At 43.1% G+C, this 21,681-nt stretch overlaps 2 protein-coding genes across 5 annotated transcripts in view; one reads left to right on the forward strand and one right to left on the reverse strand.

Moving 5' to 3' along the window:
* The window catches only part of LOC120955582 (solute carrier family 12 member 4), a 146,828-nt gene that overhangs the window by 104,822 nt on the left and 20,325 nt on the right, over positions 1 to 21,681 (reverse strand). The window contains exon 1 of one of the 4 annotated variants that reach the window (XM_040376603.2): positions 13,357 to 13,598. The exons of the other annotated variants lie outside the window; for them this stretch is intronic. The gene's annotated coding sequence lies outside the window, so the exon portion shown is untranslated. Of the gene's footprint in view, positions 1 to 13,356; positions 13,599 to 21,681 lie in introns of those variants that run through there. 4 annotated transcript variants of the gene reach the window in all.
* LOC120955584 (uncharacterized) lies at positions 18,987 to 19,835 on the forward strand. Its single transcript, XM_040376605.2, has 3 exons — positions 18,987 to 19,098; positions 19,308 to 19,443; positions 19,600 to 19,835. The coding sequence occupies exons 1-3, from the start codon at positions 19,096 to 19,098 to the stop codon at positions 19,713 to 19,715; spliced, it is 255 nt and encodes an 84-aa protein (XP_040232539.2). The 5' UTR covers positions 18,987 to 19,095; the 3' UTR covers positions 19,716 to 19,835.

Consider the following 21,681-nt stretch of genomic DNA (forward strand, 5'->3'; position numbering starts at 1 on the left):
CTGCCGGTGCTAATGAGTCAATGTGCAGCACAACGAACGCACGGACAAGTTCACGTCAACAGGTGCCGCATAGCTTTCTGGATAACGCCAATCCGATGGTCGGGGATGGTGTGCAGCAATCGCGAGGTCGTTTGCATAGCATCAAGCAGCACACCAAGCAGGGAGTGTTGATCGACACGCAAGGCTTCGAGGTTTGGTAGCGGTTGAGTGATAATGTTTCCCACCCGTCAGGAGCTGTCTGACGTCTGAGTGACAAGCTGGAAGGGGTCAGGCGCTGTCTTAATGTCCAACTGGCGCACTGGCTCGGTCAAGGAAATCAGTTCAAGGACGTTTCGCAGAAATTGCACGCCCCTCGGAACTTTGCGCTTCCTGCAATTGTCAGTGCGCTTTGCGTTGGCGAGTTGGCGCTCTTCGGCGTAAGATGTATCATCTATCGGTTTGGTGCGATGGAATGGTAGAGCGGGTTGAAAGTTGTCTTGCCTGCTGTGCCCATGTTGGACACCCGCTTTTGGCAGCTAGCCCAGCCCAATCAGACCATGTTCGCTGGCTTGTTTTGCGGCTTGTTTGGACATTGTTGTTTGGCAGTAATTAAATTTGCCCGCTGCCGTTCCTGTTGCTCAGTAATAAATAAACGGCATGTGTAACTTGTGCGCAGCATAGGTGTGTTTACTTGGTATGGATAGATTAGTCATGCGATGTAGTCTACAGATTACTTTGGATGTAAAACTTTCTGGACAAAATCAGCCTAATTTCTACGAATCCTAATTCATTTAATTTCAGAATAGTGTATAGAATAGAATAGAATAGGCGGCATATCTTAAAGTCACATTATTGTAAGTAATATTGAATATTTAATGATTTGTGCAGTTTATGTTCCGAATGAAATGAGACGAAATTTGTAAGTTCATATTAAATCACCTCAACTAATATTTGCACCAGCAACACCAATAGCGTCCTTCATTTGTCATGGTTCAATTGCTAATACTACAAGCACATGAAACAGCAACAACAACAAAAACAATTATCGACAATCGACCACGCGCGATGTAATTTGGCATTTGCCTGCCAAAGGACACTTTAACGGTACGCGATCAGTTTTCCACCGGTTCCGATAAAGAGAAAATACACCGATTCGTAAAAGCTTCAACGGTCTACACCAAACCCACCGAAACCGGTCTAATCAATATCGAGGGCACTAGTAGAGCCGAAGAGGGTTACCCCTTTCTCCCTCGCCTCGCCACTGTTTATGCTATTTCACCACCACCTGTCAGGAGCCAGCGAGTGCGGATTTGGTGAAAATGGAACAGAAAGAAAGCCACCAGCTAACCGCCGATCGTGTGAGGAGCCTAGTTTTGCTTTGCCTTTTCTTTCCACACTTCTGCTCTACGAATTCGCTCCTGCAGCAGTAGGCGTGCAATGGAGTACCTTTTATCGTCGCGAAACTGGCCTTCTTTGGCAAGGGCAAAAGGGGCGGGTGGCAAAGGAAGGTGGAAGAATTCGCCCGAGGCGCCCTACACTCTCTCACCCAGCTAAGCCCAAGGTCCAAGTGTTGAATAATTAAATAAGTCAATTAGTATTGAAAATTGATACTACGCCCTGGTTGCGGGCCCGGTCCAACGGGAGGTGTGGAAAAGCTCTGCCCCATCTCCGCCCCCTCCGTTCTGCACACGCACGGTGGCACACGGCAGTGTAGTAAAAGGTGGACGTTTTTTTTTTGCTGTCACTTCAGGTTACGCCAGCACAGGTTCGGCCTTCGGCTTTTCGATCCGTCCACTTACAATCCGCTAGGCTCTTCAAAGAACCTGGCTTATGGAAGGGGGAGGGGGGAGGGAGAAGGCATAGTACTAAGGGGATCATTAAGGGGTAGTAGAGTGGTACTTTTCAAGAAAAGCCCCCAGTAAACTTCCAACTTGGGCCTTCGTTTCTCGACGGACAATGTAGGCAAAGTGAAAATCCATTGAATAATTTTATTTCCCACGTGAAAAAGGCAAATGAGCAGGACGAGGTAAGAACAACGGAGGAACTCGAAGAATGGAAAATCATTTGAGCCCTTTAGCCGTTGATTGTGATAGCCGATGCGGTAGACAGGTGTGCTGTTACCATTTGCCTTCATTTTCCACTTGGCTGGAGGCACACGCACATACACACCCAAACACAACTCACATAAACGCATTCCAGCAGGCCAGTTGGAATTGGCCCGCGAGGCATATTAGCACGTTGGAAATATAATCCTATTGGACCGGAACCTTTTCCACCGTTCAAGGTGTCTCATTAAGTGTAGCTGCTCTATTTTCATCCATCGCCAAAAGTGACAACAATCTGAAACTCAGGATCACCTCACCTCAAAAGGGAAGAGTTTGGACAAATAATTATACAGAAGAGCCATTTTATGCTCGATCAGTATTTAGACTGTCAAGAGGTGATCTGGTTTCTTCTAGACTGATTTCTTATAGGAAATATATATTAGCTTTTACAGTGTTTGATGACTTTTCAATACACCCAAAAGTTTGAGCAATTACCTTCTGTTTTAATGATTGGATTTTCAAGAACTTGAAAAGAATTATGCTTAAATATTACAAAAAAAGGTATTATGTACATTTTTAGGGCTCATACCTTGCTCACAAGGTGAAGGGAAATGACAAGTGAAAATATGTAACCAACACTACATTTTTATTCCATCGATTCCGTGGTTTTGAAATCATGACAACGCTTCTCTTAAAAAAAACAGTCTTACTGTTGCCAATCTCTTCACGCTGCATCCCATTTTTCAGACCATTTTGAATGATGTATACTGTAACCATTTCCAGAACAAAAAGCAAGAAACCCAAAATGTTACAAAACGATGCCTTTTATCTGGGCAATAGATTCTGACAGTAACACGTACCGTGCACAAGTCGTTCCTGCTCACGATCACTCGCTTCCCATTCGAATTTGCCAACTATTTTGCATAAGCTGAAATCCACTGTATCTCTGGCCCACTGTCTTTCTTTTTTTCTTGGAAAGGACGGTAAGAAAAGAAAAGCAAACCCCACGCTGCCCATCAACGTCTCCGTTCTGCTGCTGCTGGCTGCTGTTGCTACCGCAGCTAGCAAAACGTTGTTCTTCCGGATCGTTACATTCCCTAATGTTTTCGCGTCCACCACCTAGACGAGAGAGAGCGAGAGCAGCCGGGCGAAAAGGATAGTTTTGCAATTTTAAACAACCACAGCAAAACCCATGGTAATGGTTCTGGGCAACGCGACATGGAAACAAAATTCTTCTGTGCATCCTTGAATCATTGAGCTGCGCCGCTGTTTTCCAACCCCGTTCGCTCTGTATCTTCTTTGCTTCTTTGCTACCCGTCTAGTGGATGAAGTGCAATCTTCATGAAGAAATATAGTGCCATGAGCGTTCTGGCCTGGTACTGTGGTTACTACGGAACGAATGGAAAGAGCCGTGATAGAATGAACAAAAAACAAAAAAGCACTAACACCATCTACATAATGTTGGTTGCGCAACGTTCAAGCAGCGATTGTTGCTTTTGTGTGTTTGAAATCATTTGAAATTGAATCAAAATTTGCTTCAAAGCATGAGCACATGAAAGTGAGGAAACATTGTTTATCTTTGAAATTGCGTTGGTTGTAACAGCTCAGTCAATAGCAGCCGGCTACTATCTATCTGTTCGTTGCGAACTTATCTACCCGTTTGCTTGACAGGCTTTTAGTGAAAGATAGAAGTGAAAAGTAAATTTAAATCCATGCCATGATTTGATAACAATCATCACTAACAGCTATTTGCAGCATTATTTGATGTGGTAAAAGGGTAGCTATATAAATTTATCAATTAAAAATAACCATGTGTATAAAAATTTAGTTTAAAAAACAATTAATATATACTTGAACAAACACGATATTAAACAGTTGAATTGCCTTACGATGTCGGTAACCAATAAAATGAAAAAATAATATGTAATTAACTTCCCGTTTTACTAATGTTCTTGATCTTATAGATCAGGCTTACCCTGCTTACATGGTTTTACACTTCAATCAACAACTGTCCACGATCTATTAGCAATGTTTGTTTAGAAAAAATAAACATACACAGTACATTCTATCACTTACAAACAAGTCATGGCGTGTTTGGTACACTTTCCATTTCAATTAAACAATCCTCGAATTCGATCTAACGATCTAGTGATCCCCTACCGACAATTTAGTGATAGTTGCATTTCGTCTCGTTGGATTTTGATAGTTATGTAAATACAATGAAATAACTTAAATTTGTTTCATTTACATAACATAAACCATATGCTTTGAAAATCAAAACAAGAAAAACAGGGTTTACTTCCTAGGGATCATTATCGTGCAGGCAGCACCTTAACCGTGGCTCAGATTTTATTCACTTCAAAGAGCTTACCGGTAGAGAATTATTCCATTGCAAGTGGGTGAGCTACTTTTATTTTCAGGAATTAAATAACAACTCTTGTTTGAAGATATGTGAACATCAATTGAGGACATCAACTCATTCCTTCATGATGGGATTACGATGGATAATAATGCACCTAACTACTATAGTTTTTCCCCGAGTGCAACTTACGCGTTCCAGAGACATTCGCGCAACTCGGATTTTGGCATACGTCAAGTATCTCGTTTATCAACCAAAATATAGACGATAAATATTGTTTTATTATTATTAAAATTAGTAATGTTTGCATATTTTTGTTTATTTCATAAAATTCCAGTAGAAAATTTGGTTATTTCTGTATGTTTATCGATTTCAAACTTTAAGCAAAAATGCATTTTGACAATTCTTGGAGAAAATCTCACCGATTCTATGCATAAATTGACACACCTAAAATTTCGCGAGGTAACACTAACTTGGTACTGTTTGCTTATATGCATGCAAAGTACATAGGATTGATAGGTTAAATCTAAGCGAGTGTTTCTAATAAAGATCAATCTGTAAGTAGAATCCAACCAGAACAGACGTTCTTATTAGAGTATCCAAAACCTATACATTTAACTTGCGTAACTCGAAGAAAGACTGTATCTAGTACTAATAGGAAACCAAATAAAGGCTTATGTTTTGGTGTGCCTTTTCTTAGAATTAAGTATTCCGTTTAGCAGTTTCCACCAACACGACTTTCACGGAACACAATTATCAATGAAATAAAACTCAAAGGAACAAAGATGTTTACCAACTCTAGCGCACTTAACCCATCGCTAGTGCAGTCGTTTGTCAATGTGATTTTTGGCAAGTAAAAATAAAGCAGGAAAACAAGACAATAAAAATCACAATCTAATAAACGCAATGTGTGCGCGGTTATGTATGCGGGTTTTGTAGAATGTTCTTAATGTAGTTCCCTACCATTCCATTTGCAAACCCCTCGTTTTCGCCCTGCCATTTAGTGTGATCGATAATTTATCAAAAACAACACCTCCCCTTCTCTCTCGTCGTTTCTCTCTCCCTCTCTCGGGAACTAGGTCGAAACAGATGAAGCAAATTTGCTAGTCCGTCTAACCCAACTTGTTTTACCATTTTTCATCACCAGCAGCCATAAAGCACCTCACCCTCTCACCAACCACATTATCGGGATGCCGGTGATCGTTGCTAAAGTTCATCGATTTTTAATCCCTTTACGATACCCGACACCACACAGGGATCGCGCGATCGGGTCGAAAAGGATGAGGACCTAGGGGCGGGATGAAACTATTGCTTCCTTCCACAAACAGCGCAAAGCACGACCAGCCAATAACACAGGCGTACAGGAAGATGCGTGTGCTGCAACCGGCAACCATGGAGAGCAGGGTGAATTTTTAGGCAAAGGAACCCAAAAATAAACTTTTACCACCACCCCCACTCACCCACCGGTGGCTTTTGACTGGCTCCGGAAGGAGCCGCACAGTACCCACACTGCTGGTACCGGGCGGGTCCGGAAGTGAAACATGCCGGCGCTCGGTGAAATAGATTGAGAAGTCGGTTATAGACTCTTTCGACGGGTTATGTGGGACGCTGGAGCTGATGGAGTCTGCTCCGACGAACCTTCGATGAGGAATGAAACATCAAATTAGATTTATAGTAGACTATCCATTTTTTATTCATCCCTAGGCACAAGTGCCGCTGTGTGTGTGTGTGTGTGTGTGTGTGTGTGTGTGTGTGTGTGTGTGTGTGTGTGTGTGGGTGTGTATGTGGGTGTGTGTAACAAGTTGCTGAGAAGCTTCTTGAAGGCTTGCCTGATGTGCCTTTTCTCATATGAACTTTGGGTTCATACAGGGTAGCAGTGACTGTTAAGCTAGCAAAAGATTTTGAGCGCATTTTGTTTCGGCAGGAAAGCTTTTTGGCGTGTGTGTGTGTGTGTGTGTGTGTATGTGTGTGTTTGACGCCTTTTCCCCGAACGAAGCTATTACAGACAGGATAAGCACTATCCGGTGGTCGGGCGGAAGGCGGCCAAAGCCACCAAAACGTTACGGCAGCGCCTCAATGAATTCAATTAGAAAAGTTAGTTTAATTATTGCTTCGGGGGGTTGAAATTGAATATTAAGGTTGTTCCGTGTTTTGACGTCGAACGATTACAGGCAGGTGGGGGAAAGATGGGTGCGATGGTACGATGGTGGTTCAACAAGGAAGGATGTTTAATGGCAATCTTCCTGTGTCTGGCATGGCAAGCGTTTGCGGGTTGTGTTAAATAATCAAATACAATTACTTCATTAAGCATGACGCTACCGGGAGTGATGAGAGTTAGCAAGTTTCGGGGTGTAAAATCGAAGCAGCTACAATGAATCTTATTTATTTGGTTTTAATTCAATTGCTGAACTTTTTGTAAGTAATAGCGAGTCGAATCTCAGGGGTTTTTTTAACACTTTAAGCGCCGCGTCATATGAAATCGCACGACGGCTTTGTTCACCGCTCAGCTCTGTATCTGACGCTCACCAATTCTCTTGATAACGAATGAGGTAGGAAAGAGAAAACGAGAACGACATGTGCTACGCCGCTTATCGAAATGAAACAAAAGAGTGATAATAGTCGCACGAACAATTGTCGCTCTCATCGCTCTCTTGTCATGCGCTACGTGCTCACTCGCAAACTGTGACGTCAGGCCGGCGGTCAAAGTGTTAATACTACACACTTGATGCTTAAAATATATTAAGGATTCTTCTTAGCTCAGATTCAGAGCTAAACACCGGAATCTTATTGGACTCTATGGAGTGATCGGAATATACAATCTCCTGGCTTAGAAGCATTCATGCATCAATAAAGCTCCTAAGATCTTAAATCTGATCTATAATATGTTTCAACAATACCAGGCCGCAGTGAAATATCCAAGGTCTTCAATATTTTAATGCTCAATCAAACTGTTTGTAATTTACAACGTAATTTACCACAGAGAGAACGTGGTATTATGTTTTTGGTTATTTAATAAGATTAACCATAAAAATCCATAAATCCATCCCAACAACGCCAATTATGTCAGTATTGCTGTGCGGATTGCATACGTAATGTTGATGCAACAGATCCGCCCGTAAGTATGCAATTTAAGCAAGAACATTTCAAAATAATAGCAAAAGAATAACATTTCGTTTTCTTTCAAGCTGAATGTTAACACAGAACGAAAGTTATGCAACGAAGGTCTTCCAGTGACTGAAAACATTTGTCTGAAAGTTTGAAACTTTTACCTTACGCCCAAGCTCGCTCGGGCTGTCCATCACCGTGTCACGGTAAATTGCATCCGTAAACCTCTCCAATTCATCCCGCGAAACCAATCAACATTTCAAACTCAATTGGGACAGAGAGAAAAAGAGCGAGTCACCCACGACCGGACAGCCCATGTTCACAACCGTGTCACTGCGTTCGGCTACAGACACTGCGGGCAGACAAGCAGGGTAACAAATGGGCTAGATGTGAGACATCAGCACGGCAAAAGAGCAAAGCAATCCATCTGAAAATCAACACGCGAGAAATAAGTTGCCTGGCGCAACGAAGCCCTACTCGGCACGGCACACAAACACGGCCAGTAAGCAAAATGCCACAGCTTATCCTTTTTTGATGAATTAGAGCACCGAATGAAAAAGTGGCGAAGAAATGGAAAACCAGAAGATGGGAAGAAAAAACACAATCCCACCCCGTGCAGTTTGCAAATCGACCCACTTGACAGACGGGTTTTACAATTTCGGGCAGTCAAGCATCGTTTGTTTCGGTGGGTGTCGGTGTGTGTCGTCGTTGTCTTTGCATAAGGACCACTTCCATCGCTTTGCTTTCTTCGGGCCCGAACGGTTGGACGCAGCGCAGATCCACTGGAGGAAAAATACTTTGTTTGCCGTCTTGAGCACGGAATACGCGTAATAAAGGCTGGCGTGAAACCGTCCGCGGGCACAAACCATATTGCAATGCAAACGAAGCTTTCGATCATACCTCGTCTTCTGTTTTTGCGCTTCCCACTCCAAATCCAACTATTGTTTCCACCCCTCGGGGAATCCCTTTTCATCGTGGAATAATTATTTCCAGCTTAAGAAAAATTGCGCTACTGGTGTGAAAATGTTGCCACTGCCCAACCGGTGGGAGGTGTTTTTCTTCCCAACCCACACAAACCACCCGCCAAGAATTTATACTTTTTTTGCTGTTGCAAATTTATGACGGTTGCTGCTCTTGACGTTTGCTTCTTTTAAATCGGGGTTTTTTTCTTTCTTTGCTTTCGCTCTTGCTCTGTGTCTCGGGGACAATGTTCAACCGCCGTGGTCGAAACGGGCCTGGAAAGATCTAGCGCACATTAGCTAATTAAAATTCATGGCAGCTGTCCGCAGGAATGCAACATTTTACCAGGCAAACGAAAGGGAAGTAGCAAACACACCCAGCACTAGACCGCGCAGCTAGTCCAGTACAGCTGTTTTCGGTGGACGGTGATGTTGGGCTGGGAGCTTGTCAGCGCAATGGTTTTTGTTGCGCGAGGGTTTGATCTTGTGAAAACTGAACTGAAAGAGTGCTGGTGCCGTTTGGTGCCGTTTTGCGAAGCCCATAGGAATCTTGAGCTGTGTAAGTTGTTGGAACAGCTTTGTTATGCAAGCTGTTTTTTGTCGATTTAAATCTTAAAGAGGTCTTTTCTAAGATATTGTATCGTGTTTGCATTCCTTAACAACTACATTGTCATAGAATGTTTCTGAACAATCATAATTTTACCTTAAAGTATGCAATACGCATTACATTACTATCGCATTAAAACAGCAATGGCACTGTTAATATACTGTATAAAAATGTATTACACACTACATTGCAGAAGTGCCTCAAGGTAATTATTTACTTCCTTATGTATCGAAGCGCATAACATTGCACGTTTTACTAAATAAATCAATTTGCAGCAACCAAAACATTCTCACAGTCTCCCGTGTTTCAGCATTTAAAAAACCGAACGAGCACTATCATTGCACTTCCATTTCCACAGCTTATGGTGCATTTCTTAACCAGAAGCGTTTTATAAGCTTTTGTGGCTAGATTTGACCAGCACCACCACCACCAGTCGCTTACCGAAGCGAAGAACCGTCCGCCGAACGTGCCTCAATTTAATTAAATTAAACGTGACCCCGGTGGTGTATGTGTGCTGCAGTTCCAACCAGGCACTGCAGCTGCAACCGGGCCAACCAACGCTGGAGCCAACCGGGGAGCGTTGACAAAGGGCGAAACGGCACACACACGAGATGGCCACCGGGTAGAACCGGGCGGCCCTATCTCCTACCACCACCAATTGACGACCTTGCCGCAAGCGTGCTGGGCGTTCGACGCGGGAAGAATGTTTAATGTGCTGCGACGTTTGGTGCATCGAAAATTAGCTGCCAAAGGCACGATGATGATTGCACGCTACGCCATCCGCCTCGCTTGTGTAATGTAACGTTTATTGTACGAAATCTTTGTACCACGTTAATGATTTGTTCGCGGCGTTAATGATTCGACAAGCACGGTAGAGCCACGCACGTAGAGCCGCTCAGATTGTCACTTAATTTTGGCTTCTCTTTTAATTCGTCTACTTTCACTGCATTTTCACACGCAGTCATCACACACACAGCCATCCCAACCCGCACTTCAAATCACGCCAAACGAAATCACTCCGTTTGTAATTTCGCTTTTATTCGGTGGTCCTTTGCGGTCTAGCGTTTTCTTTCCACTCCAACACCACGTCACGTACTGGTCACTCGTCTGTGGGCTCTTTTTTTGTTGCTGTTGTGTTTATGATGCCGTTAACGCTAAAGTGTAAATTTCACTCGTCCGAACTCACGAGCACCAGAGTGAAGTAACGCCTTGCTCGTGCGCGTCAGTATGTCCTTTCCCATCAAGGATGCACAATCAACTGAATACTAAATCATACAGCCCATGTCGAACGGTACGCTGTCAGGGCAGGGCTGCCAGGGCTTACCAGGGCAGAGACTTCCGGAAGGCGGATGGCGGTCTGATGGTATCACACTACTCCCTAGACGGTGAGATTTTCACGCTGACAGCGCTGAACGATCGCTCCGCAGGCCGACCGGTTTGACGTTTGACTCGCAAATCCTTTTAACGGCGAAGGAAGGAGCTTTCATACGCATTTCAGTTCGGTTCTATTTTAAAATCTCGTCCACACAAAGCCATTTATAGCGCTGGAGAAGAAAACATTTCGATATTGTTCAACACAAAACTAAATCATGGTCTAATGGCACTACACTACCGAGAGCTTGCTCTAGAAAACCCACCCAATTAGCAAACTTTTACCACAATTCTCGTTAAAACACGTTTCTTCTAAAGCTCAACCAAAAAACAAACAAACTTCCTGCCAGTCAGCCTCCTGCTGAGCGGTACTCTTGTGCTTTCGCTCTCTCTATCTCTCGCGGGCACTCACTCGCACGGGAAGGTATACACTCTCAGCTGCGTGCGCTACGATCGTCTCTAGCATCCGCACACACACACACACACTTGTCTAACCGCAACCGAAGTGGGTCCCTCGAAACGCTGCTAGTGTACCAGCTTCGCCGACTGGTACCGTTGACGTGAACATTCAAACTGACGACGAGTGGCATACGTTCACCAGGACCGTAGTAGGTAGACGATATTCAACATGTACACACTAAATCGAAAAGGATATTACCAAACCTTCCACCCGCCATGCGACACACGACGCCACTAGAAGCGTCCCTGCATCCAACGCACACACACACCAACAGATGATTCTTCTCGTGTTGTTCCAGGAGCGGTGTGGTTCGTCCGCTTTTTGCACATTAAATCAACCTTCAATCAGTGCATACGCGTAATGGTAATGGGGCACGGAAAATAGACTTTAGAATATTCGGGTACAATGTACGGGTACAAACAGTGGGGGAAAAAAAGAAGATCGCTAGACGCTAACACGACATCGGAAATTATTCAGCACACATCGTAAATTGTATGATGAGACAGGTTTATTCTTTTTCTTCTAGGTCCTTAAAAAACCTGGTGAAACGTCTGTCAACTAAGATCGAGTGATTTAGCATGCAGGCAGAGCTTTTGGAGGATGGAGTTTGCTCAAAAGGCTTTCAATCAAATTGATGGCATTGTGGCACACGGCATTGTGCCGCAGGCTTTACCATTTGAGCTGATTTGATGGTAAGGTATGGTAGGAGACCACAAAATCGTAACCTTTTTACACGTGTATTTCGGTCAATTTTACCTAAAAAGAACCATAATGAGAGTGTGGGTTTATGTGCAGAAAATATTGACATTGGTAAAAAAAGGGTTTTATATAGTTTAAGAAATATTGTTGCAAGCATTGGAAAGCGCCTAAATCTATGTAATTTCAGCTATGAAAGTATTAAAAAGCAAAGAACTTAACATATAGCATACATTTAGGCTTGTAAGCACCATTAAGCACAAAGCAGCATATTTCATTATTGTACGCCAAACGTCTCCAATAGAGTTTGAGTTTTGTTATGTAAGTTTATGGTTTAAAACAGTTGCTTTTTTAATTTAAATCTCATTCATAACTTAAATAATAATGAATTGGATGTTAGACCGCCTGAAAGTATGCAATTGGTACTATATTGCTTTTGCTAATTTAGAATCATTATTAAACACAATGATTACACACTTGTAAGCGCATCTTATTACAGGTGTTAACAGTGAAATGTAAAATAAATCCAAAACTTTAAACAACACTCCCGCCTCTCGCATTTGTAAAATTGCTCATTTAGCAGCTGTGCAAATAGTAGGACCAACGTCAACAAGGCACAATTTAATCATGCTTTCTGCTTGCATGGGAGGAAATTATTAGCCCAGCGATGGCACTGCATCTGACAGTGGTAGTGGTTGATTATACAACCTGCGACGAAAGGTAAATAGATTGGAAACTGCTGCCTGTGGCTTTGACATGCAACGTAAAAGCCAACAGGTTACGAGATGAAAGCGAAAATGGTCCCTAACGAAATGTGCAGTTATGTGTGTGTGTGTGTTTGAACCATCAATATGGTAGTCTTCATTCGATGCACCGTAGGATGTGATTAAATTATGCTATATAAACAAGCTCCAACAAGTCGGTTAGTTGGTCCCTGTCAGCTTTTCTTCTATTTTAAAAGACCATCCACTGATTTGTCTGTTCATCCGTAACACTCGAGATAAAGGCAACGCTTCTCGTCAGCATGGCTCAGAACGGACAGTACCTCACAAAATGCACTTTTTGTACTTTTCTTCCCCATTGCAGTGTGTATGCCACATTCATTAGCGAGTTTGAAGTCACTTCAAAAAACCACAAACAAACACACACACACACTCATATGCACTACCTTTTCTCGTCATGATCGTCCGTTGTTCTGTTAGCTGCGTGTACGAGAGTGTAATTCGACCGTAAGTGCTTGTCGGACAACGAGCGCCAACAAGATGCACAGTTGGACGCAGTGAGGTGGAAACTGGGTTTGATGGGTTCGTTAGAAAATCCTCGGTTCGGTTTTTGTTGTGGGATTTTCTGTTTCTCCCGATGTCGACACTCTGTTTTCTACCACTCCAAACCGATGAAACCACACTCCCTTTCTTTTTTGTACAAACGACCAGGCGTCTCCATGGGAAAGTATCCTGTCATTATTCTGCCCGATCCTTCCTTTTCTTCCGTCCTCCAAGAGCGGTGCACGGGTTGAAACAAACACAAACACACACACACACACACACACACACACACTAATCACCATCTCACCGCACACCAATCGAAGTTTGTAAGAGCCAGGATTAATGGAAAAGTGATACGGCTTACTAGCGCGTCTAACACCCAACCGACGGCGGCACCGAAGGTGACGGACGTCCTATCACACTTTCTCTTTCGCAACAAGGAACGAGATAAACTCACTGACTAATAACCTTTCAACGGGGAGCTTCCAAACACAGGGGAACATAACTAACCCGTGCACAACGGTGCAATTTAATCGAGCCGAATGCAGTGTCGCATCGTTTGACGGCAGACGCGATTTTCAGATTTCCTTTCCAGCAACAACACTTTCCCATCGGCAGTGGCTCCCTCGGTGGTGGTGAAACGCGAATGCAACGGATTCTAGCCACGGCAAAACGGTGAGTGCGCGCACGAGTGAGCGAACCGGACCCTCAGACACAAACGCCACACGCCAGCAACAGTGCTCGAGCAGAACTGTGCCATCAGCCGAAACGCCAAACCGGTTGTCGCCCCGGCACGACGATGGTTGGCTTTGCGCTTCTACGGGTTTGCCGTATCCTCCACGGCGCACACAAGGCCACCTTGCCGCTCCGTCCCACCCGTTTCATCCACCCGCCCCCGAATGGAGGAGGGAGGAAAAATCGTACGCTTTTCCGCGCTTATCCGTGTGCGAGGTGGGCAAACGCTTTTGCTTTTGCACGGCGAAGCAGCAAAGGTGGAACTCCGATAGTTAGACGAAGCGGTAGAATGAGCGCGAGTTTCGCTTTGCGCGTTGTTTTATTTGTGCTGCTGCTGCTGCTGCTGCTGGTGCTATTTACTTTTGCACCTTTTGCTTCCTGCACGACGCGTTCTTGCAGGGCGGTACGTACGCAAGAATGGCGAAAGGGATATCAACGATGACGATGGCGCTCGGCTCTGCTTTGGTACCGCAACAGCTTGATTATTACATTTTACCGTCGAACGTGTCGATCCGTCTTCCGAGCCGCCCCCCCCCCCCCCCCCCCCCCCATTCTGCTGCGGGGTGAGTTTTGCGACGATCGATGCCATTAAGCCGGCAGGATGATTGTTTAAAAGTTGTAGAAAACGATCCAGCAGAAGCTTCTTGTTAAGGGCGCATTATTGGAGCGTGAAAACAATCATTAAAAATTGCTTTTAAAATAAGCCAGGAGGGGAAATAAAGCAAACAAACAAAAGTTCGATTTATGTCAATATACGATAGCACAGAGGGAAAGTTTGTGGAAGATAGTAATGAGAGATTAAAGAACTTTTCGTTATGAAGTTTGCTCCTCAGTGCAAACATGTGTACATCGCAAGTAACTTTACATTACAGATAATAATTTTATGGTCCTCAAAAACAAGCTTTAATTTAATCATTACTTTCACTTAAATTATATGAAGCCAAGCCCATTCCTGTCAACGTAAGTTCAATCGGTAACATGAACCTAAAGAATCGTCAATCATTAGTTTTAAATTTACTGCAAGTCGCTTAATTGCCACTAATGGTATGAAGATTGCATACATTTAGGGGTTCTAGACAACTTGCCGTTACAGTCCGATCCTGAGTTACGCGATTCTCGACTTACGTGGATTCTGATATAGGGGCCCTTCACGATTCTAGTTAGTTTTTTGTATGGAGTTTGACAGTTGGAGACTGAAATCATGTAAACACTCCATACAAAACCACACAAAAAACTAGCCTGCTATTTTCAGTCTAGATTATTCTAGCCTCACAGCTAGAATTAGATTCGAGTACCTGCTCGAAAAAATGGCAAATCACGGTGCCCAGTCAGACAAATCGGACTTAATTTACCCCTATATTACCGCTAAATTACCGGTAATTTAAGAGTAATTTAATGGTAAATTAGCTGTCGTTAATTTACCCATTCGAGCAGTTTTGACAGATCCTATTCCTTCCTCTATTTTATTTTTATTTTTGTCGGCCAAATTGTTAATAACTAACACGAAATGTATTATATTACAGTTGAATGCTTTTATTCAATTATTGTCCTTAACTTATACAAACGATTACAATGTATTTTTTAAGCAAACTCGACTTGAACAGCCGCTTCACCCGGAGAAGGTGGTGCACAAATAGCAGTAATAAATGCAATTTCTCGGCTGTTTTTTACATTTAACAGTTTTAAACACGCCGCCGATGTCTTCTTCCACTAAAAGATCATTAAAACAATACTCTTTTTGTTCTAATTTACATCTTTTCACTGACAACAAACGACAACACTTCGTACTGCTAAATTGCTCTAAAATTACTGTTATGACAGACACAAAACTGCTCGAATGGGTAAATTAACAGAAGGCTGTCTGACTAGGTGGTGTTCACATTTATCTCAAGGTGCATTAAAGACATCTGGCGATGGAATCCAGAATCAAAGTGTATGTAGTCCAGGTGGTCTTTTTATAATCAAATTTGAATATCTCTTTTTGACAGAACGGGTGAAAACTTTTGCTCAAACAAGCTTTCTGGAGGCTTGACGAATACACAAAACATTTTTTAAATCTTCATTCAGAAGCAGAAGCGATAAAAATCACCCTTCTAAATACATACACCTTGGGATAAGCCCACCTGCATATTAAACACACTTTGATAGCTGCTCGAAAACTGCTATACAATGCAAACAGCTGACAGACTGAAATTTCAGTCTACCAACTTAAAACGGAAAGGGCCCCATACGCGGGTTTATAAGTTTGCAGGTTGTGTGTCAAATTAGTACAATTTGCTCCAATAATTATCAAATTCCAAATAAGATGCTATTTTCCAAAAAAAACCGCTAAACAGACGGATAAAATTTAGTGTAAAAAAGAGTAAAAGTTTAATGTAAAAAAATCACCTTTTATTGAATGTATATTAGCAGAAAAACGTAATATTCGAAGTGATGCACAAACCGCATATCTCGGGAATAGACTGTAGATGAAATCTAATTTATTAAATGAATCTTGCAGTGACTTTTTGTTGAAGATAAATTAAGTGAATATATCCTTATGCAGTAATCTTATCAAAGTACAAACGAAATAAACCAGTGAAATATAATGTTTCAAATAAAGCCATTTCTTTTTTTTTTTTTGTGGGAGCCAATCTATCATTCTTTCATCTTTCATAGCTTCTTGGATCATTCTCGTGCCTTCACCATCATGCATGGTGTTGGATGAATCATTGATCATGAAATAATGTTCGGCTTGATTGGATCATACGAGATTTAACTACTAAAAGTGATGCATCCTTGGTATGTGAACAATCGCTTAAGCTTCAAACCCAAATTCTAGAACCGGTCTATTAATTGTTAACAGAATATCATCAGACTAGTTGTTCTAATCTCTTTCCTTTTAGGTACGAAACCTCCAAAAAAGACACTCACAAGAATAGTTTCATATATAATCATACAGTTTTATACTTTTCAAAATAGCGATGATGAAAATGATCGATCGATTAATTAGTATCGTAAACGCCCTAAGAGTCAAGCTATTCATTCATTCAGAAAAGATTGATGGTTTTCCCCTAAAAAAAAGCAAGGCATATTTTCATAGAAATGGCCATTTAAAATCACCACTTATACAACACAGCTCACCACCCCACTGTACTCATTTCCTGCTTCTGCCCAACGTACTCCGCTGGTGGTAACGACGAACCGTTACCTTTACCGCTCACGAAGTGATAATCCTTCATTTTCCAGCACGTTTTCTACCATATTCCACGAGCTTAGTACAGCGTTTCGGTATGTATACTTCGCGCGCGCCATTCGTCACCACTACACCCCGAACCACCGGCCATCAGTAATACGGTCGCCATTCACTCCTTCTAATACTCCACGTTGGTACAAACTGTACTGCTGCAGAGTTCACGACGTAACGAACGCGGACTAAGAACGCTTAGCGAAAGCGCGGTCACAAACACACTTTCTCCAAGAGCGTGTGCTGTGTGTGCCCTTTTCGTAACCTCACAGTTTGTTTTCTTAAACAGTCCATTTTGTCCACCATTGTGGTTCTACTTTTCTTTGTGGCTTTCCACTGTTGCACAATAAAAAAAAAGAAGTTAAAAACCATAATTGCTCCAGCGCACCGTGACGGACAGGTTTATACCCGCTCACCAGAGTGGTAGCGCGATGAAGATGAAGCCCCTGAACCACACTTCACACCGGTCGTAGTAAGACTGACGACTGACCCGACGGTTCAAACCGACCGGACCGGTATGACCGTCCTCTCCCAGCCGCGCTGAAAACTGTTCCGGACGATCCAGAGCCCATCATCGTCATCAACTACCATCGTCATCATCATCATCATCATCATCATCCATCGTCCACTCACAAAATCGCTGCGGTCAACCGCTCTCCGACGAGGAAGGCTAGTGAATCGTCAACGCTTTTCCGTTCTATTTTCCATCACATCCCACATCTTCTCACTACCTACTGCCCACTTCCCCCACCCCCCGGCTTCCCTTTCCGCACAGGACAGGTGCACAACCTTCAATAAACGCACCTTCTTTATTATTGGCTTTCCATTTTTCCTTCCCCTCGCGCCCGTGTCCGCAAGCACTGGGTGTGGGACACTTAATGGGCGGTACGCAACAGGAGTGCTCGAATTGAATTGCCCGCAGCAAAATATGTACCGAGGCAGGGGTGGGATAACGGCAAGGCAAAAGAAGCAAAACACAGTGAAGAATTTCTACTCTGATTTCCATAAATTTTCACTCTGGGGTCGCACACCAATAATGAAGGGTTAAATGCGACTGCAGAAAACGGGGATATGACGATGGGCCCCGGCAGCTATCCCGCGATTAGTGCTTGGGATGGGATTTTTCTCCACTACGACATGGATTAATGTGACCTGATTTGCATGTTTCATCCCCTGGCGTGCCCGGGTGTACCGGGAACAATTTTAAGAATTTACGTGCGACCACGAGGGGACGGGGGCGTGGGAGAGGAGAGCTGGTATCGTTTCATGTTTCGGGTCCATTACTCTGTGACAGAGATTGGGGAATTTATTGCCCACCGATCCTATCTTAAATAGTTGCTGTTTAGGGCAATCAGTTCGATGTCGTTCAATCGATTGCAGGGATTACTGTTGCATTATGTATCGTATTACAATATTGGGACAAAAATTAAAACACATACAGGAAAACATTTCCCAGGAATAGTGGTTTTACCTCGGGGAGAATGGAGTACAGCAGTACAGTGGAGCGCCGTTTATCCGGGTACCTTTTATCCGGTTTTTCGTTTATCCGTGCTGTTGAGGAATGACAGTTCAATACAAAAGTGACATTGCGTTATGAGGAGGATATTTAAAAAAGAGGTTATAAGAGCACATTGTCAAAACAAAAAACACTATAATTCATGGCAAATTTTAAAAAATCTCTTTCAAAAAACATGAAGTTAACAAAAACTGGGTTATTTTTATAAAAAAAATCAGAAAAATTTCCATAAAACAACCAGGAATTGGTGATAAAATATATCATTTGACTCATTATCCGTGTTTTTCGCTTATCCGGGCGAGGTCAAGTCCCGAAAAGCCCAGATAAACGGCTCTCCACTGTACTGTAAAAGCAATCTCATCTCAGTACAAATAAATAAGGTTTTGTTTGTTGTTAATTAAACATGTAAATCATTACAAATAAAGCTTTTTTTTTGCTTTTAGTTACATGTTTCAGTATTGGTTTAGTTTTTTTATAATTTTTGTGGCTTTTTCAATTTGGTTTAAAACCATTTACAAGTGCGCAACTGCCAAATTAAACATTGCGTTGACAGCTTCGTCTGTCAAAACATATAACGGCGAGCTAGGACTCTACTGTACATGTGAAGGATCAGATTGTGTTGGCAACACCTGTTTTGGTTGATTTCTGTTGCATCATATTTTCTTGTCGTCAAAGGGATCAGAGTTGCGCCATAACTTTTTCATAATTTAGGTCAGTTTTTTTCCTGCTTCTCAGTACCATTCGTTTTAATTAAGCTGTGCAGTATATCAAGATGGTAAGTTTGTGCTTTGGAAGAGATATTTCTAGCTTTTTGCAGCAAACCGCACCAATTGAAGTGAATTGATCAGCTTCCATTTGTGACGGTGGAGATTCTTGCACATGACGACAAACATTCCTTTCTTGATGGTGTTTTTAAATACCCTTGTGGTCGGGACGAGAGATCAGGATCCGAATTTATCGTTAACTCCCATTTCCATCTTGCAGACGAAAGGGACAAGCAGCTTCGGACAGTGGCGCAACAAAAGCCACACGTTGTGCAATCGGTGTGGAAAACGATCTTACCATACGCAAAAGAAACGGTGCGCTAGCTGTAACTTTCCGGCGGCTAAGATGCGATCATGTGAGTAAAGAACGGCTTTGCTTAATTAGTGTAGCATAGTTGGTTAAGCGTTATCATTGAATTGCCCATACCCCTCGGTTACATATCGTACAGTACCGCCAACGATTCCGACGATCCGTAATACCCATCGTTTTGTTTTACATTCTTTCCTTTCAGTTAATTGGTCTAAGAAAGCCATTTCGAAACGAACAACCGGTGCTGGTCGCTTGCGTTATCTTAAGCACGTTCGCCGTTGCATGCGTAATGGAGTCAACGCTCGAACAGCGAAATAGTGAGGCAAAGGCATTCATGTCCTTTTGATATGGAGCCTTACCTGCACTGATCGGGAAAGCACAAGCCTACAGCAAGTAGCTATGAATAAACGTAGAAGGGCAACGGATCTTAAGGATTTATTTTCGTGTGTATCAAATGTGTTTCTCTTTGGTCGGGAGTTTCTTTTATTAGGTAATCAAATTTTATCGTATCGTATTCTGATCAGATTTTAAGTTTAAAAACATGTTTTTTGTTAATCCTTTTATCGCACAAAAAGCGCTCTCACCACAAAGAAGATATTTTTTTTTGTATTCGAAATCTTAATTTCCTTATAGTGCCTTACACTCCAAGGTGTGTGTGTATTACACGTGTCCTCATAATATTTGAGCGAACCCTCAGCAAACACGATTGAACGGAAGAGAGTAACACATTTTTATAAATTGATATCGTCCTTAAAAAGAACACTTTATAACCCTCCTTTGCTGAGGTGAATCTACCTTGTTGGAGCTCTTTTTACGCCACACTACGATAGCCAATCTAATGGCTTCCCGAACAATATTTTCTTTGCACACTTCCTCTGTGGCGTCTGCTCGTATTTTCTCTTCTTAAAGTTTCCCCTGTCTTGTAGGATTTTTATGTTTTGTACTCAGTCTCGTTAGAATTTTTTTAAAAATATTTTCAACGTATGTATAGACGCGAAATTCTTCTACAAGAAGGACTCATACAACAAAAAAATCATGTAAAACCTCTCTTAAGTATCCCTTAACACTCTCGTTTTAGTACCTCTAGTAAGCAACGGTGTTAACTGGGTCCTTAAACTGACTGGGTTCTTGCAAAAGGTGCCGCTTGAAAGTCCCGAAAGGTCTCGAGCAGCAGCAGCAGCAACATCCTTACGCTGGCCGTGTGTCTCCCCCGGACTCCATTCAAAATCCCGACGTGGATGAAGTGGATGGCAAAACGAACGATTTCCTTCCCATTATGGAGTTTGAACGCGCTGAGCTCGCCATTCAACATGGATAGGGGCAGTGAGGGAAAATGTTTGGGAAAGCATGATGCTCCTCACTCGCGACCTCACCGCCTCTCTGCCGTTCACACGTCTGCGACGACACGTGTGTGATGCAGGGATCAGTTTTCTCTAATTCCCAGTTTTTCAGCGAGAATAGGATTTTTTGTTGTTGTTGTGGTGGTTCACTTTTCCATTCTCGGACGTATGGGAGTTTTTTTCCTACGCGAAGGATCTCTTTTCCAACGGTGCTTTTCCATTACCCGGGTGTTGCTGGGGGCATGTTCAGGGAAAGCTTTCAGCCCCGTCAAACCCAACCTACAACAATGGAAAGCAATTTCCCAATAAAGCATTCCAACTGGGCGGAAGTCTATTGCTGCGAGGAAAACTCGAGCCCGAGGGAGAGAAGAGCGATCATCGAGACACGGAGCGCGATGCAAAATGTGCGACGCCGTGGATGTGAGTCGTGCTGTGAGAAGTGGGTTGAAATCAATTATCGGACACGAGGGGCATGGTTGGATTGTATCACGGTTAGGGGTGGCTAGTTTTGCTCGCCTTCATTCAACAAACAGTGGAAATATGAGCATCTACACGGTGCAGCAGTAGAGGGGATGTGCGCAGACGGTTACGGGCGGCGGCAGTCCTTCCTGCGATAATTGTTTCCTTTCGTCGATTGTTTGGCAAACGCTTTGCCGGTGCGATGCTATCGCTAAGCCGATGGATGCCTCGACGTGTTAAAGGCGCGGGCATGGAATCGGAACGAATCGAAATGTGTTGCTCTTCCGCGAACAGGAAGGAAGAGACACGCTTTCCGGAAGCGCAAACGACGAACGCGTGCGCAATCAAGGAACGCGAGCGGGGGCCACGCACGGTATTGCCGTTATCGGAGTATCCGGAAGTGCGGCTGAAGTTGTGCTCGTTTTACCGAGAGAACAGCAACATCGAAGAAGCAACAGGTTGTTACGTACATACCTTTAGATTGC

The sequence above is a fragment of the Anopheles coluzzii genome, chromosome 3 (assembly GCF_943734685.1).
Source record: "Anopheles coluzzii chromosome 3, AcolN3, whole genome shotgun sequence".
Lineage (NCBI taxonomy): Eukaryota > Metazoa > Arthropoda > Insecta > Diptera > Culicidae > Anopheles > Anopheles coluzzii.

Excerpts from the sequence above, each read along its gene's own strand:
- LOC120955584 (XM_040376605.2), top strand. Across the intron at positions 19,444-19,599 it reads GGCGGCTAAGATGCGATCAT|TTAATTGGTCTAAGAAAGCC; the intron begins GTGAGTAAAGAA and ends CTTTCCTTTCAG.